Genomic DNA, 25,603 nt, shown 5'->3' with positions numbered 1-25,603 from the left:
AAACTATTGGATGCTTGCATGTTTTGTTGCAAAAGCTCAGTGAGTGGATTATTATACAGACTTAGTCAGAGCCAGCAATTTTCTCCTCACTGGAGTCCCCTATCGTACAAATGTATAGTAAGGTGACACTGTAAGAGCATTAGTCCAAGTGTCCTTTTAACATTTAACAGCTAGACTGGATATGTGTTTGCAGACTAGTCAGAAAGATGTTGTTGATATCTACAATGTTTATTCCGGATAGTAAAACTTAGCTTTTAAATGTTAAAATGGCTTGCCATACTATGTGATGAATACAATTCTTGGCCACAAGATGGGAGCATTGGCTGACTGTTTGAACAGCAGCAGCTGGTGTGCCGTTTTGCACACAGGATCCCATACAAAGAAAATGTAGGCAGGCTGCTTGAGGAGCTTTTATTCTTGAGGTGGATTAGACCAATCTCATGAATTGCAAATTCTGCTTCAACACAAAGAACAGCTGTCCTACGGTGTCCATATACCCTGAGTATAAAAAGCTTAGATCCCATGTAGAGGGGCATTTATCATTATTCTCAATATATTGATACACATACAACAACACGTGAGTTTTGTTTTTTGTTTGTTTGTTTGTTTTGCATTGATCACACACATGTTGACATGCTGGTAAGTAGCTTTAACTTCTGATGAGGGAAGGCGTTTTTACTACTGTGCAGAACGCAGCATGTTGGCCTTTTCCCAGCTGCTTTGGCATAACTACAAAAGTCTAAACGTATCATACATGTGTGCTGTGTGATTTATTAATGTGGCACCAATGTGCTACTAACCTCAACTTCAGGAGGCGGCGGGCGGTATCCCATTATGCGGTGTTGTGGTCTTCCTGTGAGCGCGAGCGTTAGTGGTTTCCATTGGCAACCGGACGAGTGCACGACAACAGCAGCTCGTGCAGTGAGAGCGTCCCAACAACAGAGACCGAGCCTGGAGGAGCTCACCGGGATGTGAAGCTAGTGGTTAGTTTGTGTGTTGCTGTTGTGTTTATCCACCTGTTACACACGTTAAAAAAGTTTGTTGTACGCGCGGACACACCGTGTTGCCCGGGCAACCCAGAGCCGAGAGCTATTGAGTTACAAAAATGGGGCCCGAGTTTTCTGTTGTCGGAACGGCCAGTTACAGAGAATGAACTGACATCGACCGTACCGGTACGTGGTTTCCTTTCTTAAAAAGTCACGGATTTAGTTTGGTTTTGTTCAAGTGTTGGTGCTGTTAGCAGCAAACGCCAGAGGAGCAGGTCGGTGAACCATGGTCCAAAGAGAGCGAGAGGCACCCTACACACGGGGGGCCAATACGTTTCCACTATGCAAAAAACATCACCATATTAAACTTTGGCAGTTATTTGACTAATTTTGGCGGCAGTAAACCAGAGTTTCCCCACATGTTTGTCAGTGTTACAACACTAAATGTTTTGCTCCTTAAATGTGACATAGCCTAATATTCCCATTTCTCTTGTAAATTTCTTAAAATTTTACAATTTTTTAATATGGACACTAAAAACTGTTTATACAATGTATATTATTAGTTATTATTATATGTCACATTCTTGTTATCAGTTATTAGATATATATATCTATTAGTTCTAAATTACTTTTAACACAAAGTGTTTATAAAGGATTATTTCTTATTTTGCAGTGCTAGTATAAAACTGTTTAAAACCTTCAAATATGCTTGACTGTAATTAAGTTTGTTGTTCATAAAAGACCACAATACCGCTGCTAAATAGGGAGTTTTAGGCTATCAGTGTCTTACTGACAGAAAAAAAAAGATGTCAGAAAACACCAGTTCCACAGTGGGCCAAATATCTACAGTAAAAATAATGGCTGAATTTATCCAGCCTTGATTTCAGGATCCTGGTGCTGACCGACTCTGGGACACTTGAACAGAACATAGCTATTGTTATTGTTATTAGTAACACCTGTGTTTTTTCTACTATGCCTATGAGACGTTTTGATACAATATGCAGAGTATTGATAATTCTGCTATCTAACTTAACAATTTGAAAGCTAAACATTTTTTTTATCACAGTTTCTTGTTTTTTAACCATCAGGTGACATCACTGTGAACAGGTGAAGAGAGAAAAACAGAGAGAGAGCGGCCTTGCTGCCTGATCATGACCGCTGTGGTTCGACCTGGAGTCAGTGTTTCTCAGCTATGTGAGGAAGGAGACAAGTTCCTTGAGGCTGGAGAGCCGGGGAGGGCTACCTCTCTCTACATGTCTGCCTTCAGGACTCATGCTGCCTCCACTGTGTCCCACATGCGGAAACTGAAGTCCAGCCTGGGTGGGGTGATCTCTACTCTAGAAGGCTGGCTTGACAGTCAAGGGGAGAACCAGCCTGCTGAGGGTCTTAATAAAGGTCTTGCTGCTGTGTTTCTGTCCACGCTCTGCCCCAACAACTTGTCAGCCACCATTTTCAAAATGGAGTCTCTCCTCCAGAGTGGTGGGCATGGCTGTGAGGAAATTTTTGCTCGCTGCACTGCTCTGCTTGAAGGGAAGGGAAATTCACATCCGCAAGGTGCGACTGGCACACTGTTGGAGATAACTCGTGCCCTGGCCTGCTTGTTCTCAGAGCCTTACGGCATCAAGGGGCTGAGGCTTTACCTCAAAGCTTACCAGAGGAACAACTCTGAAGCTGTCACACTGGTTAAAAGCAGACAAGCTCAACACCTATCCAAAATAGTGAGGGCCTTTACAGACCAATTACTGCACATACATCCCTCTCTGATGTTTGACAGCGAGTGTGCTGTGACAGAAAAGGGGAATGATAAGCTAGATGTAGAAGATTCTCCCACAGTTCTTGAGTTTTTATTGGCAATCTCACCTGCTAACAGAGAAGTTCAGGAACTTCAAGCAGCGTATTTGTTTTTGACAGGCAGGTTTGGGGACAGTGCAGAGATGTACTCTGCTCTCTTGCATCATGGTCATTGTCAGAAAACATCAGATAGCTGTACAGACAAGTCACTCCAAGACACTCCTGAGAGGAGGGCTGGTCTCTTAATTGGTCGAGCAGCTGCCTGCTTGTCAGCAGGTGGACGGACGGCGGAATCATGCAGGGATCTGGGGGAGGCATTTGAGATCCACCCTGCCACTGCCAGAATTAATTTCCAAAAGCTATTCACAGATCTCGGAACAGGGGCGGTTGCTCGCAATCACCTCCGTCAGCAGGCAGAGAAGGGCCTGTCTGCTTACAGAGAGAGGGTCCTCATCCGTCCAGACCTGCGGTCCTCTGAAGGAGTTGAACTCTTGGACCCTGTGATCACTCAGTTACGGGCTCTCTGCCATTTAGAGCCTGACGGGGGAGGGAGAGCGCTGCGGGTACGATTAGCTGATTGTCTTCTCCTCAGGGGGGAACACAAAGAGGCCCTCTCTATCTGTAGCCAGCTTGCTGCTGCCCAAGGTCAACAAAGTTACCAAAACACAGTGCAGGTTCTTCGTGGATATGCACGACTTCTCTCCGATGACCACAAGGGGGCACTAGAAGACTTCCAGGCTGTGATTGAACACAGTGCCCCCCACCCATCTAGCTGTGTGCGGGCACTGTGTGGCAGGGGCCTCCTGCGCATGATGGGCGGCTTAACCTACCTCACAGCTCTAGACTATGTGACAGCCAGCAGGCTGCAGCCTCAGGAAACAGCGCTGACTGTTCGCTGCTTGGTGCCTTGGAACTACCGGGGCTTGTTGTTTACTGTTTTACTGGAGCAGGGACGAGTCATGCTGGAGGGAAACGGAGAACATGAATCCAAGTCCAGTTCCAGTGAAGACTCCCAGCAGCCCCAGCAAGGGGAGCAGCTGCAGGCCCCATTAAAAAGAGACAATCACAGATCAGGGTATGATATCTGTCTCACAATACAGTTTACTCAATAGGCTTTTTTGGTAGACATTTTGACATTGTCACATAATGAAGCACACAGATGAAAATAGTAAAATTAATGAAAGTTGAATTCCATTTAGCTGCTTCAGTTTTAGGGTCCTTGTATTGTTCATGCTGGCTCACTGTTGCACTCATGAGCACGTCATGACTTTACTGGGACATGAATAAAACTGAACTTTTCCTGTTATGACAAGTAAAAATGTCTGCAGTGAAAAAGGCATTTGATTTGTCAGTGATCCAAATCAAATTTACTGTGCAATTTTTAGTTGATTTATTTAGATTTGTGGTTGAAGTTCATCTCAATACACCTACAAAATTTCACCAAACGATCTTGATCGTGATTATGATCTTGATGAAGTTCTTGTGTTTTCTCAGTTTTTTTGGTGCTGCATTTTTTCCCACTCTGCATTAGGACTCCTGCTGGTGTCCAGTCCCTGGCTGTGCTTCTGATGGAGCTCCAGCCCAGTGCTGATGGGTCTCAGATCCTTGCAGCAGATGCCTTGTACCAGCTAGGCCGGGTGGAGGAGGCCTACAGGTTGCTACTTTCTGTTGGGCCCAGCAGTCCCCGGGCACCCATACTGGCTCGCCTCGCCCTGCTGCAGCTGCACAGAGGCTTTCTTTATGACACCAATCAGGTATGTCCCAAAGTGTGAGTCTACCTATGTCCTCAATGTCATTATTATTTCTTTTGAAAAAACAAAAAGAAAAAAGCGGAACACTTCCATGATTTATGCCATAGGAAGATTTGGAAAGTGTTTCAATCAGTGATTTCACAATCCTAAGTATAACTTTGAACACCTGTTGGAAAGTCACTGAATTTAATGCAATGTTGCAATTTAGCTTGTTTCAGTATCTTGAGCTCTAATGGTCAGACCTTTATTAAAAATGACCGGGTTAGCTGAATAAAAAAGAAAAAAAAAACAACAAAATTCATGATGGGGTTAGGGTGAGAAAGACCTGTGGTCTTCTCATTCACCCAAATTGCTGTCTGGATGCAGCCTAAAAATGTCTGCATTCAATAAATAAGGAAGCACAAGGACTCATTTACACCCCCACTGATTAGATGATTAGATTGCTTAGTTTGTGCATGAGATGATGCAATCTTTGTCAAACCTAGTGCCACAGCAAATCAGTATAGAAAATCTGTACGTTTCTCACTGCACCAACCACAGGCACACAAATACAAATACACTGCAGCAGAGCTGCAACATGATGATGACCTACAGTACTGCCCAGCAGACTACAGAAACAGTTAAAGAAGGACCTGTAGAATCACCAGCATGTGCAGCTTTCAAACTACAAATCCAGAGTCTTAGTCTTTTGCATCAATGAATTTAATGAATAAATCTGAATTTCCTATGTTTATCTTAGTCACAGTGCTGTGGCTGTGAATTTCCTTTTATCTAAATATCAAACACATTCTTTCAAGATTAAAATGTCATTTTATTTTTGGAGTGTAAGGTAAATTGAATGGGGCTGGTTTACATTTTGTCACTATCTAAGCATTAAACAATAAGTCATAAGATAATAAAGGTAACAAAAAGTGCATTATAGCTATAGAATAAAAAGCACTGAACTATTTTTTTACATTAGAAGTCAACAAGTGTCTCAGCTGATCTCGACTGATCATCTGAACTGAACTGAACACCGTATTTGTAGTATACATTTTTCTGAAGTGATGCAGTTGCAGTTGTGTATCAGGTCAAGTAGCTTTATGTGTTTATTCCTTAAATGTGCAGCTTTTACAGTGAAAGATTTTATATCTGTCTGTTCCTGCAGCTTCTGAAAAAACTCATTCAGTGTGGCGACACAAGCTGCTTGCGCCCCCTGTTGGCGGTGGCACAACAGAAGGATCGTGGACTGCTGCAGGCGCACTGCCACGCTGCTGCAAAACGCATCCTGGGGGGCACTCGAGAGGAGAGCTCTGTCAGGGAGGCTGTTTCATATCTCTCCATCGCTATCATGGCCTCTGGTGATTAGAATCTGATTGATGAGATATTGATGTTTGTTATTGTGATTGTTGACTTAATTAACAGTGGGTAATACTTTAATCCAGACTGGGGAAATGATCACAGGGATTAAGAGAAGGGCTGGCACAAAACAGAAGCTTTGTTTCTGTGTGTTTGGCTTCAGTTCAGCAGAACACTGAACCGAAAGCAGGCAGATTGGCTCTGTTTTATTTAACTGGAAGACAGTCAGCCTGTCAGAAACCTGTGAATGTGAAACCATTTCAACATGTATCATACATGCTACTAAACTGTGTTTTGATCATAATGATTTGGATATTGTGACACCAATCAAATGATTGTATTTTTCAAGGCGGTGAGGCAGCAGACTCTTTGCTGGAGAGAGCGAGGTGTTATGCCCTGCTGGGCCAACGAAAGACAGCCATCTTTGATTTCAGTGCCATTTTGAAGGAGCACCCAAAACACGTTCAGGCCCTCTGTGGACGGGGTTTCACCCATCTCATGCTGAACCAACAAAAGGTATTCTTGAGTTCAAACACTGTAAATTCACGCTGTAGGTCAGAGGTTATTCAGTACTTGACAGTGATTTCAGCAGTTTATTCCTTTTCTCTGGCCTTCTGTAGACATCAAGGTACTCTAGGCACATTTACACACTAGTGGCTGCAACTGGCAGTGGAAGGTAAAAACTTGAATTTCAGGAGAAGTCAGCACATCTAACACTAGGAGTAATTTGGGCAAATATGAACTACAGGATCGCAGGGGAGAGGATGATTTAAGTTTTGGCCTATAAGACGGATGTCTGTCTGGTGCAGCTGTAGGTGATTTATGTGTTCAGTTTAATTCTGAAATTCAAACTTTCTGTTGCCCTTAGGAATGCACTCATGACATCCTGGCAGCACTTCAGATAAACACTGACATAGTCAGTAAAGACATCCTGTCACTCAAGGACAAAGCACGGAAGCTTGTCTGTGATTGGCTGCATCAGTTCTGTCGAAACAATCTGTCAGACATCCTTGGTGCTAATACTGTCCCCTGCCACGAAGAGCAGCTCAGAGAGGCTTTTATAATTGGTGGAGCTCTGATGAGGACTGACTGCAGAGACCCCAGATGGCATCTCCTCTATGTGGATGTACTCTTAGCCAAAGGTGAGATGGGAAATGTTGCTGCTGAATTCTCAGTGGGATCCTTGATGTCACTGTACTCTGTTCTGGAGATTATTGTTTCAGCTGGATGGTGGTTCCACTTTGATAAAAAGAACCATTGAACAGTGCTCCTTGTTTGTAGTAATCCTTACTCCTGCTGTTATGGTCCATCTGCTCCAGGTGAAGTTAAGGCAGCAGGTGCTCATCTGTGCCAGGTGTTTGGCCAGGAGCCAAGAGATGCAGTGGCCCAAGCCAGGGTGGGTGTGGTGGAGGCCTGGCAACAGAACTACCGCAGCGCAGCTTGCAGGCTCAGCAAACTGACTGAGAAAGATCCATCCAGTCTGGACTTCTTGCTGGGCTTGATCCCATTCAGTCAGCGGAAACGCATGGCACAGGTAAGCCTATGTGCAAGAATCCTAGATTCAGTGCAGACTGAGCAAACTGGTTTGTTCTGGCTACAGCTGCATTTTTTAATCTACTATCATCAGCAAAATAGTTATTTATTGCAGACGTTTCTATGACAGGACTAAAACATGCCTCTGCTTTTAGATAGAAAGAGAGCAATGTAATCAAGTGTTGCAAATAGATAAAAAAAATATATACTGTATAAAGTGTATTACTTCTAATATGTTCAAACTCACTGAAACTGCAATATGAAACAATCCTTTAAGATTTATATTTATTGTTTCTGTCAAGATAGTTTTGTATGAACTACATATTCATTGGACTGTAGAATAAACTCACCCACTCACTGAAGACATTATAAAATTTAATCATTGCTATCGAATTTGTGGTGTTGTTTTAGTCTTTAGTCGCACATTGGCAGAGCAGAGCGCCTTTGAGATTGTGTGAAGCTCCTGGTATCTTTTCTCAAGATAATGTCTTATTTCACCTGCATGAAATTTTGAATTTATTTTTTCTGTCTGATGTGTATATATATGTATGTGTGTGTGTGTGTGAGAGAGAGAGAGTACGTACACATGTGCATGTATATATGTATGTCTGTATACTCACACCCACTTGAAAATGGACATTAAGGTCAGAAAAGATTAAAAGGCATCCAGAATGTATGAAGACATCAATAAACAATTTACAATACTTACAAGAGAGGGCAGCACCATATGTCCTTAGTCAAGCTGAAGTGTTGTAAATAAAGAATATTTATGCATTTACAAATTGCATATTATTGCTCTGCTCATTGTGTTGCTCATCTGTATTGTAACAGGCAGCAGCACAGGAGGCCAGCAGTGTGTCGTCAGGTGGTCAGTGGGATCAGGCCGTCACACTCCTCACTGTGGCAGTACAAGCAGTGGGCAATCACAGAGTCCAGTATCTTCGCCAGCGGGCTGCCTGCCTCGCTCAGCTGGGCTTACACGAGCGGGCCATAGCTGACCTGGACAGAGTTATCCAGAGACACGGTGGATCCGACTCCAGCTGCTCAGATGACCCCCAGGTGTGGGTGGAGGACCTGTGTCGGCGAGGCCGCAGCCTGGTGCTCTGTTCCAGAGAAGGTGCAGCTCTGGAGGACTTCAGTCGAGCCTTGGAGCTCCACAGGACGCAGTCCATCCAGTGTGTGGAAGCTGGTCTAGGGAGGCCACGTTTGGCTGAATGTTTCCTGCGGGGGGCGCTGCAGCACTATGGGGAGCAGCAGCTCAGTAAAGCCTGGACATTGATTGAATGTGGCCTCATAGTGGACAGTGAGAACGCAGCGCTCCGCAGACTGAGGGGAAGGGTCAAACGAGAAGTGGCGAGCCCCTGCAATGTCAACTAGTGCTGAGGCACACAGGACACAGGAGGTCCAGCTGAGGTTACATAATGTATCCGTGTCAGTGCCTGTACCCTAAGATGTTATACTGTGGAGGAATGATCTGTCTGATGAGACATCTTCAACAATGTTATAGGACACGTTCAGTGGTTCTTTTAGGACACGGTGCTTCAGTTCATATGATGTCTTCCAATTTCAATTTAAGTTTGTAAAATTACCAGCAGTGTTTGTTACAGTATTCCAGATCTTTATAATTACAGCAAAGCAACCAACAACTTTGGTGTTCATCAACACCATGATCTGTTGTAAAACATGAAGGGAAGTAATTCTAGCAAGAAATACACACCAAGGAGTCACATGATTATGGTAGTGTCCCTCCTCCCCCCCAGGAGGAGCAAAATGGTTAATCCATAAAGTGCGGTGGTAGATGGCCTCTTTGACACCTCTTTCAAACCACCTGTCTTCTCTGTCTAGGATATTTACCTCATGATCATTAAAAATTTGTTTTCTTTTATTGTAAATTGTGAAAACTTACGGCAGACACAGGGATGCTGTGCTTGGAGAAAGTCCTTCAGTACTTTTCAGGAACTCCAGCTGCATATGGAATGGCAAAACGATTCCCTTATGCACTGCAACCCCTTTTCCTTTATTGTCTAGATATCTTCTTGTGTTTTGTGTGTGTTTTCGATGAATGCCCACTCTGGATAACCACAACGTTTCAGAGCTTGTTCGAATATGATTATGTTCCTCCTCTCTAGCCTCACTATGTGTGTATATGGTCTCATCCAGACGCTGTAAGGTACGGATTACTCCCAGCTTCTGCTCCAATGGATGATGTAAATCAAACATGAGATAGTGGTCCATATGGGCTTTCGGTATAACTCCACTTGAAGGTTCCCCTCTTCCCATACCTTTATAACACACTCCAAAAATTGGACTTGGTTTCCACTCGTCTCCTGTTTAGTGAACTTGAAGTTTTCATCCACTGAATTAATGTGATCCTGGCTCTTGATTTTCACCCAGGTGTCATCCACATACCTAAACCAGTGGCTTTGCGTCACCCTTGTCACTCTGTCACTCTTTCCTCTCCACGTCTTGCTTATATATGTTAGCCACCAAAGGGACACAAGCAATCCCATAGCACCGCCATATTTCTGTTTCTATGTGTGTATTTCTTGCCAGTTACTTCCTGTCACTTTTTATAACTGATGATGATGTTTGTGTGAACCCTGAAACCTTGTTGATTGTTCTTTTTAAAGGTCCAGTGATTTTAACAAACCTTTTTCACTGTTTGCAGCCTGAAAGGCTTAGAGGCTACACAGACATACGGCAATGCAAGATACTGAATATGAGATAGCTATGTGGACAGTAGATATTTTCAACACCACAAATTTATTACATTTATTACACATTAATATTTCAGATTTCATGAACCAGTTAACTTGGGTAATTCATACATGATATGACTGAAACATCAGTAGTTGAATTATGGTGGAAATAGACCCAAAACACAATGAAGGAAATCACACAACATGAAATTAAATAGCATAGTTTAATTCACACCATCACGCCTAGATAAGAGAAAGTGCCCAGTGTGCAGGTTTTGTGCTTTTAAAATGATGTTCGCACAACTTTATTTAATTATATTCATGACAGCAAACACAATTTAATACACATAAATGCTGGAAAACAGATATAAATACTGGAATTTGGTCCAAACCACTGACATTAAAGAATGCTTAACACTACTACTCTTCTCAGCGCATCTGAAGTAGGACTTCATCATTTAAAAGGATGTTATATATAGCATGAAATCTGTACATGTACTATATGTATAACCCTACGACAAAGTGCTACATGTACTTTGGTATTATGCAGACACAGTAATGTATTGTGGTTCCATGTTGCCGAAGTAGGATTTCTCCCACTCACTCATAAGGTCAAAGTGCAGCGGGCGGTCACAGAAGGTGCAGGAGGCTGTGGCCGGGCTGTTGAGCAGGAGTCCTGCTTCCTGCCACACCTCCACCAATTTATCTGTGAGTGAACACAGATAAATTGTTAACACTGATAACAATCAACAATTAAATGCCAATATTAATTTCTCTTTTGCTTTTCTGTCTTAAAATGTCATCACTGGTCATTTTAGCAAGCATACACTGAAGGTTTTGGCCTTAGTTTTGCTACTACGGGGCAAAAACGTAAAAGTCTTTACAGAGTATTGTCATTTTTTTTCTGGTGACAGGTCGAAGCCAAGAGACTCATACTGTATATGCTTACAGAGCAAAGAGACTCACTGAGGACAAACATAATTCACTTGTCCTGGCTATTGTCCCCACTTGATGTGATTGAATGATTACTAGAACAACTCTGACCTACTCTCAGTCAGAATCCCCAAACTCACCCACAAAGTACTCCATCATGGCGGGGTCATGATGAGGAGACGGAGCCAGACGCAGCAGCTCCCCACCGCGAGGCACTGTGGGGTAGTTGATGGCCTGGACGTAGATGTTGTGTCTCTGCAGCAGGGTGTCACACACCTTGGTGTTCAGCTCAGCGTTGCCCACCTAGAAAATGGATCAAGAAAGGTGATACAAGCCGTTCAGCAGATGCTTCTATTCAGCACAGTGTGGTCATACATGTAGGAAATGCACTACTGTGGCCAACTTGGTCTATGCAATCAAGAGTATGCCACTATTGTTATACAGTTTTTCTGTTTAGTTCAAATCATATGATGCATTTAAAATAGTAAATACTTTAACTTTATATGATGCATTAAAATTATCTATATCATCTATTCATAATAATGATTTTTAACATTTTTAACAATTAACAATTATTCGTGTGGCACACTCCAGACTCACTAGGTTCTGAGCCATGCTGATTGAGTTATAGAGGAGTCTACATGAGGCCTTTTTCACAGCACACATTTTGACTTGTCATAGTTGGAAAAGCACAGGTGTTATTAAATACATTAACAATGGCTCTGTTCTATTATTTCTACAGTCAGATGAGGAGTCAGCAGCGCTGCTAAACCTGCATACCTGTATGGGGATGATGTGACTGGGGCAGTTGACCACAGGCAGACCTTTATCCATGAGCAGCTGCCTCATGTGTTTGACATTCCTCTGGTGGGCTCTGCGGAGCGCCTGCCCCTCGGGGCTCTTCAGGACCTGCACAGACGCCAGGGCTCCAGAGAGGACCATCGGGGGCAGGGCAGTGGTAAAGATGAAGCCAGCTGCGAAGGAGCGCACCATGTCCACCAGGGCGGCGCTGCTGGCAATGTAGCCTCCAACACAGCCAAAGGCTTTGCCTGAAACACCAGCAGATGACAGAGAGTATGTGAGGTGAGGGGACTAATCAGAGATGAGAAGTACATTTACTTACTAAGTACAAATATTTCCACTTTTTAGTACTGTTCTTTTTCTATACTACATTTCAGATGTTGTTTGCCAGCTTAACCTTGTTGATTAATATTTTATATAGAAAACATATTGCATGATGAGCATATAAAATATGTATAACTGCAGATTAAACTACCACAGCATTTCAAATCATTACAGCAATAATGCAGTTATATACAATAACAGCCATCCAGGATAATGAAAACTTGTACTTGTGATACATACATAGACTTATCAATCAGTTGTGATTATGTTTGTTTACATTATGGTATTGCTACTTTTACTAAATAAAGAATCTGATGGATACTTTCTCCACCACAATAATAATGCATGCAGTCTGGCATCTTAGGGTCTGAAAAATAGGTGAAATCAGGATGTCTTCTGATTTATAGGGATTTTTATTTGTTCAATACAGGGTTACAGTACAATGAATGTGGTGTATGTAGCCTGTATGTAGTGTTGTACTTTGGTTGTTGAAATAGCTGAGCTGAGATAAACTTCTGTTTTTGACACCACTTTATATATTTTTTCTAATATTCAAATGACTTTTATGTTGCATAAGATGTTGTTAGTGAGAAAACTCTTACTGTTTTATTTTGAAGTCCCAGTTACTAAACAATTATCACTCTAATGTAAGAAATCAAACTGTTTTGTGTGTTGATACTGTGGTGGTTGGTCTTCCAGTGCTTTTATTGTGACATTCCACTTCCTGTGTTCGTGACTGTGTGCGCTAACCTTATCTTGTTTCTGAGGCTCCCCTCCCCCTCCGCGGCGTCGAGGAGTGATTGGACGCACCTGGATTCACTTCCGAATCAAGACGGCTACTTATACCCTGCGGTGACGCTCCTCGACGCCAGAGTATACTACTACCTTCCGTGTGCCTCCCGTGCCCACACAGCCCAGCACTCTCAGAAGCCTCTTTTCGTTGTTTGGATCTCACGCACCATTTTGCCTTTGTGTTTTGCAATAAACCTTTGTTACACCTTCTCCGTTTCTGCTCCTGGGTCCCTCTCTAACTTCAGCGTCACAGAATACTCTGGCCACTATGGACCCAGCGGAACCGGACCCCATTCGAGCTGCACTAGCCCACCAAGGACAACGACTTGGTCAGCACGAGGACATGCTCCGGGGAGTGTTGGAAACTGTTCAAAACCTAAGTGCCCAAGTCCGTGATCTCACTGCTCAGCTCAGCCGCTCAGACACCCGCAGCTCCCCCTCCCCGGTGAACCCCGCTCCACCAGCGTCTCCCCCAGCGCCTGCCTCAGCCCTGCCTGCCCCTCAGTCTGCCCCGCAGCGAGAACCCCATGTCCCGGCCCCCGAGCCGTTTTCAGGTGAGGTTGGGAGTGCCGGAGGGTTAATTTTGCGTTGTTCGTTTGACCAACAGCCATCTAGTTACCCTTCTGATAGATCTAAAATTGCTTACGCAGTGAATTTGTTACGAGGTAGGGCAGCGCAGTGGGCTACCGCCCTGTGGGAACAGCAGTCAGCTATTCTCTCGTCATTTGAGAGTTTTTCAAGGGAACTTGGTAGAATTTTCGATCATCCCCGACAGGGACAGGAAGTAGCCAAACGATTGTTTTCCCTCTGTCAGGGCTCCAGATCGGTAGCTGATTTTTCCATTGATTTTCGTATCGCAGCTGCAGAGAGCGGGTGGGGGGAGCTAGAGCTAAGGGGAGTATTCCTACGTAACCTTTCCAGTGAGTTAAAAGACGAGTTGCCCTCTCGAGACGAACCTGATTCCCTAGAGTCGTTAATTTCCCTAGCTATTCGCATAGACAATCGCTTACGAGAAAGACACAGAGAGAAGACTCAGGGTCACCCTGCACGTGTTTACGAGCCTACCTCCGGTGCACTCCCTCCAGCTAGTTGCAGCCCCGGCCCCAGTTCACCAGTTCCAGTTACTGCCAAGGCCACCCCCATTTCTCCCCCCGCGGAGCCGATGCAGCTGGGGCGCACTCGGTTACATCCCAGTGAGCGGCAGCGGCGCCTTATCCAACGACTCTGCATATACTGTGGTCAGGGAGGTCACTATCTAGCGAACTGTCCGCAGACCCCAAAAAGGGCAGGCTCCCCCGTGACGGAGAGCGCGCTGGTGAGTCAGACTTCCCCCATGTCCAGCTCTCCCTCCCGGCTAACGGTTCCCTCCTGTTTACTCTGGGGCCGTGACTCCCTCCCCCTCAAAGCCCTGATTGACTCTGGAGCGGATGAAAGCTTCATCCACGAGGAGCTAGCCGCTCAACTCAACTTGCCCTTAGAGCCACTGTCCCACCCTAGAAATGTCACCGCCCTAGACGGCCGGCTCATCGCCCCTGTGCGACAACGCACAACCCCTGTCACACTTATTATTTCTGGCAACCACAGAGAAGACATTCAGCTCGTGGTCATCCCTTCTCCTCATGTTCCCCTGGTATTGGGTCTTCCCTGGCTGCTCAAACATAATCCTCAGATCGACTGGAAGACCTCCCGCATTACTACCTGGAGCCCCCACTGCCATGCCCATTGTCTCTGGTCTGCCAACCCCTTTCCCTCTCGCGCTCCTGTTCCAGCCCCCACTCCTCCGGCGCTTGCCTCTGTGCCTCCCGAGTATCACGATCTCGCCCCAGTGTTCAGCAAAGAGTTGGCTCTCACCCTGCCTCCTCACCGTCCTTATGACTGCTCCATCGACCTCCTTCCCGGCGCCCCTCTCCCCTCCAGCCGCCTTTATAATTTGTCACGCCCTGAGAAGGAGGCGATGGAATCGTACATTCAGGATTCCCTCGCTTCTGGTCTCATCCGCCCTTCCTCCTCGCCGGTAGGGGCGGGCTTCTTCTTTGTCAAAAAGAAAGATTCCACCCTTCGCCCCTGCATTGACTTTCGAGGTCTCAACGACATTACCATTAAAAATAAGTACTCCCTCCCACTCATCAACCCCTCCTTCGAGCCACTCTGTTCCGCCACCGTCTTCTCCAAGTTGGACCTGCGCAACGCTTACCACCTAGTCCGGATAAAGGAGGGTGACGAGTGGAAAACCGCTTTCAACACACACCTTGGTCACTTCGAATACCTGGTAATGCCCTTTGGTCTCACTAATGCCCCCGCAGTGTTTCAGGCTTTAATTAACGATGTGCTGAGAGATATGCTAAACCGTTTTGTGTTTGTTTATTTAGATGATATTTTGATTTTCTCTCGTGACCTAGCTGAACACAAGCAGCACGTCAGGCTGGTGCTCCAGCGACTTCTCGAGAACAAGCTCTTTGTGAAGGCAGAGAAGTGTGAGTTCCACGCCGACTCTGTCAGCTTCCTGGGCTACGTCATAGCTAAGGGCCAGCTAAAACCAGACCCGGCGAAGGTCCGGGCTGTCACGGAATGGCCCATCCCCACCACCCGGAAGGAGCTGCAGAGGTTTCTGGGCTTCGCCAATTTCTACCGGCGATTCATCCGCAACTACAGCAAGGTAGCTATCCCTCTTACCCGGCTCACTTCAGTCAAAACCTCCTTTCAGTGGTCCCCCGAAGCGCAACAAGCTTTCGTCCAGCTTAAGACGCTGTTCACCTCCGCTCCGGTGCTGAGACATCCGGACCCCGCTCTCCAGTTCGTGGTCGAAGTGGATGCTTCCGATACGGGTGCTGGTGCTGTTTTGTCTCAACGTGATCCACACACGCACAAGCTGCAACCGTGTGCGTTTTTCTCCCGACGACTATCCCAGGCAGAACAAAATTACGATGTAGGTAATAGAGAGTTGCTGGCTGTGATTTGGGCCCTGCAGGAGTGGAGGCACTGGCTGGAGGGCGCTACCACCCCTTTTTTGATCTGGACCGATCACAAAAACCTTGCTTACCTGCGGTCCGCCAAGAGACTGAACCCCCGTCAAGCCAGGTGGGCGCTGTTCCTGAGCAGGTTCAACTTCTCTCTCTCCTTTCGCCCTGGATCTCGGAACATCAAGCCGGATGCCCTGTCACGCCTGTACGCCTCCCCCGCGGATACGGAGTCTCCGGACCCGATTCTCCCTCCTACGTGCTTCGTAGGTTCAGTGACGTGGGAGATCGAGTCAGCCGTGCTTAGAGCACAGGCGCAACAGCCAGACCCTGGATCCGGTCCCCCCAATCGTAAGTTCGTTCCAGACTCCGTCCGATCCCAGGTCCTCCAGTGGGCTCATTCCTCCAAGCTAACTTGTCACCCGGGCTTTCATCGGACCCTCCAGTTTCTCCGCCAGAGTTTCTGGTGGCCCAAAATGTACCGAGACACTCGCGAGTTCGTTGCTGCTTGCTCCGTCTGTGCCCGCTGTAAGGCTTCTCATCAGCCCCCTGCGGGGCTGTTACGCCCCTTACCCATTCCAAGCCGCCCGTGGTCGCACATTGCCGTGGACTTTGTCACTGGACTTCCCCCCTCGGAAGGTAACACTGTGATTTTGACGATTGTTGATCGTTTCTCGAAATCAGTTCATTACGTTCCTCTGCCTAAATTGCCTTCTGCACTTGAGACTGCCAATCTCTTGGTTAAACATGTGTTTAAGCTCCACGGGATTCCCCTCAATGTGGTTTCCGATCGGGGTCCCCAGTTTGCATCACAGGTTTGGAGGGAGTTCTGCAAGGCAGTGGGCGCCACGGCGAGCTTGTCTTCCGGCTATCATCCCCAGACTAACGGCCAGACGGAGCGAGCTAACCAGCATTTGGAGTCCGCTCTCCACTGCGTGGCTGCACATCACCCCGTCTCCTGGAGTTCCCAGCTTCCCTGGGTGGAGTACGCTCACAACTCTCTCTCCTGCGCGGCCACAGGTATGTCGCCCTTTGAGTGCTGTTTTGGTTATCAACCCCCCTTGTTTCCAGAACAGGAGACCGCTGTGGCTGTCCCTTCGGTGCAAGAGCACCTCCGGCGCATTAAGGCGGTGTGGCGGTCTGCCAGGGCCGCCCTGACTCGCTCGACCGAGAGAAACAAGCGGCTGGCCGATGCGCACCGTGTCTCCGCCCCGGAGTATCGGCCGGGCCAAAAGGTATGGCTGTCCTCTCGGGACCTTCCTCTGGATGTCAAGTCACGTAAACTCTCTCCTCGTTTTGTTGGTCCCTTCGAGATCCTGAGGGTTGTTAATCCTACCGCAGTGAGGCTTAAGCTACCGGACTCTATGAAGGTCCATCCCACCTTTCACGTGTCTCTGCTTAAGCCGGTGTGTTCCAGCGACCTCAGCCCTCCGACCGTCGCCCCACCTCCCCCCCGCCTCATTGACGGTCATCCCGCCTACACGGTGTCTCGGATTCTGGATGTCCGGCCGCGCGGCCGGGGGTTCCAGTACCTGGTGGACTGGGAGGGTTACGGCCCGGAGGAACGCTCCTGGGTCTCCAGAGGACTTATTTTGGACAACTCTCTCCTCCGTGACTTCTACGCTGCCCACCCAGACAAGCCAGGTAGAACGCCTGGAGGCGTTCGTTGAGGGGGGGGTACTGTGGTGGTTGGTCTTCCAGTGCTTTTATTGTGACATTCCACTTCCTGTGTTCGTGACTGTGTGCGCTAACCTTACCTTGTTTCTGAGGCCCCCCCCCCCCCCCCCCCCCTGCGGCGTCGAGGAGTGATTGGACGCACCTGGATTCACTTCCGAATCAAGACGGCTACTTATACCCTGCGGTGACGCTCCTCGACGCCAGAGTATACTACTACCTTCCGTGTGCCTCCCGTGCCCACACAGCCCAGCACTCTCAGAAGCCTCTTTTCGTTGTTTGGATCTCACGCACCATTTTGCCTTTGTGTTTTGCAATAAACCTTTGTTACACCTTCTCCGTTTCTGCTCCTGGGTCCCTCTCTAACTTCAGCGTCACAGATACAGCACTATTAATTTGCTATTTCAGTTTGAGCTTGTTTCTTTATTTGCTGCAGTCTTGTAAAGTCAAGTGTTGTAATCCAGGATTAGTTCACACTTGATGTGTGCTTGACAGGGATTTCTACCTAAAAGCCTTCAGTTGTCATAATGCTACACACAGCACAGACTCCATGATGATGGTGTTATCAGTACGGCCAGAGAGGGAGTAGAGCCGGCACCCAGCTGATAAAACCTCTGCTTCCTCTGATGAGAGCTCACTCTCCTCCTGCCCTCATTTAACCAACATTGCAGCAGTATCGTGCTTGTTGAGAGCTATTGCTGCCGTGTTGGCAGTGTGACAGTGTCAGTTAGTGGCTGTAAATGGGAGTTTGGCCAGGAATAGTTGACAGTTTGAAGCCGTTTGCCTTGCCCTTTTAGTGTCATCTTTCATTACAACCTTGCAAAAGGACAACAAGTGGGTGTCCTCTAAAGATACTCACCTAAGGTCCCAGAAACAATGTCAATCTTGTGCATAACGTTGTCCCTCTCTCCCACTCCGGCTCCATGGGCTCCGTACAGGCCCACAGCATGAACTTCATCAACAAACGTCAGAGCTCCATAACGGTGAGCTATATCGCACAGCTCTTCCAGAGGACATATGGCACCTGAAGGCCCCAGAGAATAAGTTGTTATAATTAGAACTGTGCAATATAGGTGAACAGCAGGAAATCTGGCATCACTGTGTAACATCTAGATATGTACCAAAGGCTTAAACTGTATGTGGAGAGTTATTTACACACTGTAATAAATGATTCTGTGGTCATGTAGGTTTTAACTGATGAATTTGGTAAAGTATATTCAATATTAATGTGTCCTTGATTTTGTCGTGATTATTTAAGTAAAATTCAAATAAAAATGTCTTGAATAAAACCAGCGTATTTTGGATTAATTAAATATAAGCTTTCTGTTTATGCAATTCTAAACGGAGAGAAAATTGAATAAATCCAACTTAATTGAACCTGTCAATTTTTAATTGAAAAGCACTTCCTGTTAACCGCGCTTTTTGAATTTGGCAGGCAAAACATGCAGATGGGCAGTTACCCTCCTCCACTTTACTCATCTATGTTATCTGGTTAACTGTGGTAAGCAAACTTATTTTGTCTGTACTGGGATGGTGAAGTCAATACATGTCTATGGTGCATGCTGAATTATAATACAACATGAGCAGAGCATAGCACACAGAGAGAGAGAAACTCAGCAGCAGAAAGCCGGCTTCTGTTAGCTAACTATGTTAACTATGTTAATATAGGCTAGTATTGTGATAGTGTTTCGCTTCCAAAATGGAAACGTTCGTATTGCTGATAAAAGCACAAGCTTTTACTTTGAAAGATAGATTCCGATATGGTGTTGCCCATGTTGCGTTACTGTTATTCATATGTCCTCGGCATGTACTTATTAAATCCTGCCGATAATCATGTTGGGGTTTGTGTTGCGATCAGACACTTTTCCATATCGAGAAATGATCAGGATTATCGCGCTAAGTATATTGAGCTTTTATTTCCAAACTCTACTTGCTGCACTTCCGTTAACTTAACTTCCGCGTTGTGTTGGACCGTTTACCACGCAGGTAACGTTATCGCTTATCTCTGTTCTTTCGCTGTTTTGTCATAAACGTTAAGTTACCTCGAAAACGCATTAAGTCAGTGTTACGTTTTAGGGCTTCAATTTTATTGAGGTTTACTGTTACTCTTAACTCATAATCTCCCGCCAGCCGCGAAAAGTCGAATCAGGTCGGCGAGCTAACATCACGGTTGCGTCAATAAAATTCTTCTGACAATATGTGAGGAGCAATGTGGTACCATTCGTTTTATGTCCAGCATATGCAGGGTTGATAGTTTAAAAGTTTAGCGAACTTCGTGTGGTGTGTGTGTATGTGTGTGTGTGTGTGTGTGTGTGGTGGGGGTGGGGTAGGGGGCGTGTCAGGACATGCTGCTGTGATCTGTTTGTTTGTTCTACCTTTGCATAAAACTCAGTAAACATTTAGTCAATCACTTATTATATGATAATAATTATGTGTTCAAGTGTACAACAATTAGGTTTTGCAATTCATTTAAAATATGAAATATTGAAATAAAGTTAAATTAACAAGGTTTGTTTTTGGAGTAACTCTCACATCTAGAATGTAGGCTATAATTGTTTAAATTTTAATTTCTTGCTAGACTGGATGTCATCAGTGTACATATATGTTGACAATAAAGGGATGCAAATATTGATATACCAACCAGCCCTACAATACACCATATGCATGTGATTGATACATGGATGGTTTTTATTTTATCTGCAATTAAACAGAAAGGCACATTTTGTAATTAACATGACTGTGTTTCTCTTATGTGCCCCCAGATGAGATGGCAGTGTAAAACCTGTGGATACAGAGCAACGACAAGAGGTGATCTTCTGACCCATTACAGGCTACAGCACAGGACATTTGAAACTGGAAATTCGGTACCTTGTCTTGTCCATGATAGGACAGTGTAGCCATGCCCTAATGTTTCTTAGTTCTTCTCGACAGGTACTCTGGCAACTGTACACATTTTTGTTTTCACAAAATAGTGTTCAAGGTCATAATTTGTAAAAGTTTGCAATGAAATGCTATAACTTTTATAATAAAAAATGTTAATTTTGGCAAGCATTTTATGTGTGATTTGTTAATTTCTGAGTTTTATTTCCTCTGTTCTTCCTGGTACCCAGTGTAATCTCACCTTAAAATGTAGATCATGAGATAAACACAATATATCTAAGTAAGAATAATATTTCGATTTAATTAAATCCACTGAGTAAATTCAAATAAATTAACTGATTAAGATATTTCATTATGACTCAATTACATGGTACTTGTATGTAGAATTTAATTATGTTTTATTAATACTTTTTACTAATTTAGACATTTCTCTTTTTGATATATACTCAATATTTTTGTTTAGGTTTTAATTATTGCCTTTTTGTATTTTAATTAAATCTACTCATATTAAATGGTTAACTCCAAAGGGTCTCATTTAATTAAAATTTACTCAATTACAAATCTGATTATATTTAATTAATAATATTGCGTGCAATCTGTTGCCTCAATTTTATTGAGTAAATATGGTATATCTTTCTTTACAGTGCACTATTGGCAAATATCAAAGTCTCTCCTACATCTGCAAATCATAGGACATTTATAAGAAAACAACCTTTTTTTGTCAGTGTTTTAAAAAAAGCCTCCTGAATGTGGTCACAGTCATCCATTCAGTCTACTTCAGACTGTGCTTTATAGAGCTGTCAGCAGTGTAATATCACACAGAGAAACAGAGCTGAGGGGAAAACTACTCCTCCCACGAGAGACAGTGATGAATGACAGATATTGCAGACTGAGTAAGATTAGATTATAGGAACATGAATACTCCATACTGAGCTTTCTCTGTATTAGCTATTAATTAACCTTGGTGGCTGGTGTACTTATTTTTTAAGATATAATATACGTATATAATTAACAAATTTCAAGCACCATTTCTTCTCATTAATAGCACTTGAAACAGTGTTTTTCTTGCTTTATCAGAAAACACAGCTATGGCTGCTGTGCAAATTTTAAATTTCTTTTTTAGTTTTTGGAGCATTTCATTATTAAATCTATACATATACTATTGCCAAACTGTGAGCTGAAGATTTTCCACACAGTCACCAATGTACAATTAAAAATAGTGAAAGATAATTCTCTTTAAAAGACATGCATTTGTGTTTTTTTTTCTTTTTAAAGCTACTGTACACATGTTACACAGATAAGTCTGAGTAAATAAATATCAAGGTTTGCATCTCTTGACTTCTGCATGTAAATGTCCAGGTTAAGTAGGTTTACCTTTCATCATAAATCTGATTAACTATTGAAATACATGAAATTCAAATAATATCACCTCCATCTCTGCAAATTAACGTGGAACTCACCGTCCATTGAGTGCACGGTCTCAAACGCCACTATTTTGGGTGTCATGGGGTCTGAGCGTTGCAGCAGTTCCTCCAGGTGTCGGCTGTCATTGTGACGGAAGATGAAGCGCTTGGCCCTGCTGTTCCTAATGCCCTGAATCATTGATGCATGGTTCCCTGCATCAGAGTAGATCTCGCACCCTGTAAACCGCAGCAAACACACCGTGAAAACCTCTGAACACTGTCAGCCCTGAGGTACTGATCACCTTTTCTACAGTGTGATATAATCACACCGCATCTTGAAATGTAACTGACAAACTGTGACATTGACATTCATGCTGGAAACTTTGTAAATGTCACCTCAATCTGTCAGTGTGATGTGGTCAATCTTTACCTGGAAGATTCGTAGCCAAAGTGAAGAGAGTCGAGTCATTTGCCACAAAGCAGGAGGAGAAGACCAGAGCTGCGTCCTTCTGGTGTAGCTGGGCCAGCTCCTTCTCCAGAGACACATGGAAGTTACTGGTGCCTGAGATGTTCCTGGTCCCACCTGCTCCTGCACCGTGCCTGTCCAGGGCATCCCTGAGAACAAAAAGATAACACATCATCTAACCCATGCCGTGAAGGGCCCCATCATTTTCTTTCAAATGATTTTCAAAACCAGACAAGAGCTGAGATTTAACTTGATCTTGACAGACTCGAGACTTGAGGTGGACTTGCTGCAGAAGACTTACAGACGTTATCATTTTACCTGATCGCACTGAGGACCCGCGGGTGCCGACTCATTCCCAGATAGTCATTGCTGCACCAGACGGACACCTGGGAGCCTTCCCGCCCGGAGACCGAGTAGTCCTCAGCAAAAGGGAAGACCTCAGCGCTCCTGTTCACGGTCTTGAAGACTCTGTATGTGTGGTCCCTCTTCTTCTCAGCAATCTTCTCACTGAAGAAGCTGTCATAGTCGTAGCTGGGGCCAACTGCAGGAGTGAAAGTTCAGACTTTAAATCTCTTGCAGCACTTAAAATGAACAGCTATCTGATTAGGTCAGTAACAAAGCATGTATCGCTAGACTGCATCATATTAAATAAGTGATATTAGTGGCTTTCAGCTCATTTCAACTGAAAAACATACCCATGTTGTCTTTGAGGAGGTGGGTGACAGTGTTGGTTTGAGCTGATGTCGGGAGGATTGAATCCTGTAAACCCTTTAGCAGTGAAGTCATCAAGCCTGTGAAAGAGGAGTTTAGGACTGTTAGTGTGGGATGTTAACGTTTCTGTCTTCCCTTTCATTTTTGTTTCTGTTAAAATTCAGCTTCAGCTACTCTGGTCTCGTGACCTTTCATTGCAGCGTCACGTCTTCCTTCCTACCTTCTTGGATGTCCTCCTGTACTTGGGGGCTGGCTCGGACCATCCCGATCTGAGAGGTGACGAAAGGGCAGCCCTTAGATGCAGACACCGCCACCTGAGTCGCCGTTTGAGCAAACAGCCTCCTCTGGTCCGCTGTGGGAAACCAGTTAGTCCTCGGTGTGATGGGTGAGACTCTCAGCTTGGCCTCCAGAGAGGCCGGGCCGCTCACACTGATCTGGCGAGTGATGATGGGGCATCGATCGGCCAGGGAGAGCAAGGTGGCCCCTGTTCTCCTCAAAGCTGGCTTTGGGACAGTCTTCAGGAAGGGGCAGTGATGAAGGAAGGCAGCCATTGTACTGCAGCCGTTCTTAGTCTGAGTTAAGATAGAAGATAGGAAATTCATTTTATTCTATAAAGACGTCCAAGGATGACTCATCATATGTGATATATCCGTAAAGAGTATGGATTACATTGCGGTGAGGATATTCAAAAAGAAGCTGTTGCCTTTCTGAAAACCTTTACAGAAAATCTAAAATCTCATCCCTGCTGCAGTCAGGTGACCAAAATCTAAAATGAGGATGACTGGGGAATGACTGTATTTGTCACTGAGTTTCATAAAGCTAAAATCTCATCATAGTTTCTAAAGTTAAACGTGTTCAGAGGGGCTGGAGAGGTACGCAGTGGTTCAGTTTAGCTTCAGAGAGCAGTCGGTGCCTCCTCCAGGGTGCGGCAGGTTGCTGCTGCTTATCTTCACCCTGCAGGCGCACAAGTGCTGCCCTGACAGACGTCATCAGCTGATTACTGCCGTGCCCATCAAATAATCCTCTATAAAACACAGCGGGAATGCATCTAATCCTTTTGGTAAATAAGTGTTATTTCCCTGCTGTTTAAAGTTTCTCTGACTCTGAGAGGGGAAAATGAATGTGGGATGAAATTCTCAATTTCAATGCCGATGAATAATCCGCTATACGATGACAAAACAGTGAGTGATCCACATTTTAATGAGCTGATCAGCACCCGTGTGTGCAGTTTAGTTTACAAACAGAGGCCTGCTGTGTCATTTCCCTCACAATCTCCTGCGGTCGGCAGATACGGCAGTTCTTCAGATCTGTGGCTTTCTCTTGTGGTCAGATGTTATCTTACGTTGGTCTGTTAAACACCACGACTAGGTCAAAAGTTTACTGTTTTTGTTGTTGAATACATTTAACTATTGATCACATTAAAAAAAATGCCACATATCCTTTAGTTAGCTATAGACTGTAGTATCCACATCTCATGTATGGTCTCATGACTGTGAGCAGATGTTTAGGGATACACTGTGTGTAAAGAAATAAATATTCAGTCATGTAATGTGTTCTCTGCAACATGAAGGAATAAATACAGCACTAATAATAATTAGAGCAATTTATGGCATATTTATTATTACATGTTTAGCTTTACAATATTAACAATAATTTGAACAAGTACTGTTATGCAGCAGTGTACACAACAATAACACTGCTACTAATGAGACTCATTATAGTAATAATATTAATGCTGATAGCAACAACAACAACAATAGTAAGTTAAGAGTGTCGGGAAGCTCACCTGTTGACCTGCACTGAGGACGAACTTCAAAACAGCAAATAGGCAGAAAGTCAGAAAGTGTCAACAGTTATTGGTCAGATGTTGAAGCGCATTATGCAATCAGCTCAGCTCCGTCCCCTCAGCTTTGGGGGCCACCCAGTGAAATATGTGTGTGTGTGTGTGTGTGTGTGTGTGTGTGTGTGTGTGTGTGTGTGTGCGCGCACGCATGGGAGGTGCAAAGATGCTGATAGGGCTCTTTAAAGTTGTGTCGCTCTCTGTTAAGCATGCTGACTCCATGGTGAACGTTTCACTTTGATGTCTGAGCTGTTAAACCAGCGATGCTGCATCAAAAACACACATGTGTATAACAAGAATAATTCTCTTTTTATTAGCTGTTGTGATTTTAGGAGATTGAAATATAGACACAAAAAGGCATGATGAACTGATATTTGCATTGCTCTACAAATATTAAACTGTCAGTACGCATTAAAAGTGACAGAGTAATTTGAACACCCTTACATTTAAAGTTTAGAAGCAATACATAATCAATACTCCATAACACACTGTTACACAATAATGTAGCAGTGAGCAGAAATGAGGATATCTTATAATTAGTTTGACATCAACGGTAACTCCTCAACTGAAGCATCTCTACTTACTTATTAAATTATTGGTCATTTAGTATAACACAGTTCAAATCACAAAAAATGAGAATTTATTTGTTCTTTTTTCTTTCTTTAAAATTAAAATATCAATAAGGAAAACGCATTATAAGCCAAATATAAAGATCAGAGAGTGA

At 44.5% G+C, this 25,603-nt stretch overlaps 1 protein-coding gene across 1 annotated transcript; it reads right to left on the bottom strand.

Moving 5' to 3' along the window:
* Window positions 1–10,173: 10,173 nt before the first annotated feature.
* alas2 (aminolevulinate, delta-, synthase 2) lies at window positions 10,174–24,966 on the bottom strand. Its single transcript, XM_041945661.1, has 10 exons — window positions 24,826–24,966; window positions 23,260–23,611; window positions 23,024–23,119; window positions 22,647–22,869; window positions 22,293–22,477; window positions 21,920–22,099; window positions 18,439–18,603; window positions 11,812–12,080; window positions 11,172–11,334; window positions 10,174–10,804 (listed from the first exon to the last, which is right to left on the bottom strand). The coding sequence occupies exons 2-10, from the start codon at window positions 23,588–23,590 to the stop codon at window positions 10,641–10,643; spliced, it is 1,776 nt and encodes a 591-aa protein (XP_041801595.1). The 5' UTR covers window positions 23,591–23,611; window positions 24,826–24,966; the 3' UTR covers window positions 10,174–10,640.
* Window positions 24,967–25,603: the final 637 nt, after the last annotated feature.

This window comes from Chelmon rostratus, chromosome 10, assembly GCF_017976325.1.
Source record: "Chelmon rostratus isolate fCheRos1 chromosome 10, fCheRos1.pri, whole genome shotgun sequence".
In the NCBI taxonomy this organism is placed as follows: domain Eukaryota; kingdom Metazoa; phylum Chordata; class Actinopteri; order Chaetodontiformes; family Chaetodontidae; genus Chelmon; species Chelmon rostratus.
The sequence above is the reverse complement of the archived record's forward strand: the minus strand, read 5'-3'. Positions and strand labels throughout refer to the sequence as shown.

Bases quoted from the DNA above. Each gene is read 5' to 3' on its own strand.
- alas2 (XM_041945661.1), bottom strand. From the start codon at position 23,590: ATGGCTGCCTTCCTTCATCACTGCCCCTTCCTGAAGACTGTCCCAAAG. The intron at 22,100-22,292 runs GTAAAGATTGAC...TGCGGTTTACAG, and splicing joins TTTGGCTACGAATCTTCCAG to GGTGCGAGATCTACTCTGAT. The intron at 10,805-11,171 runs GTGAGTTTGGGG...GTTCACTCACAG, and splicing joins CATGATGGAGTACTTTGTGG to ATAAATTGGTGGAGGTGTGG.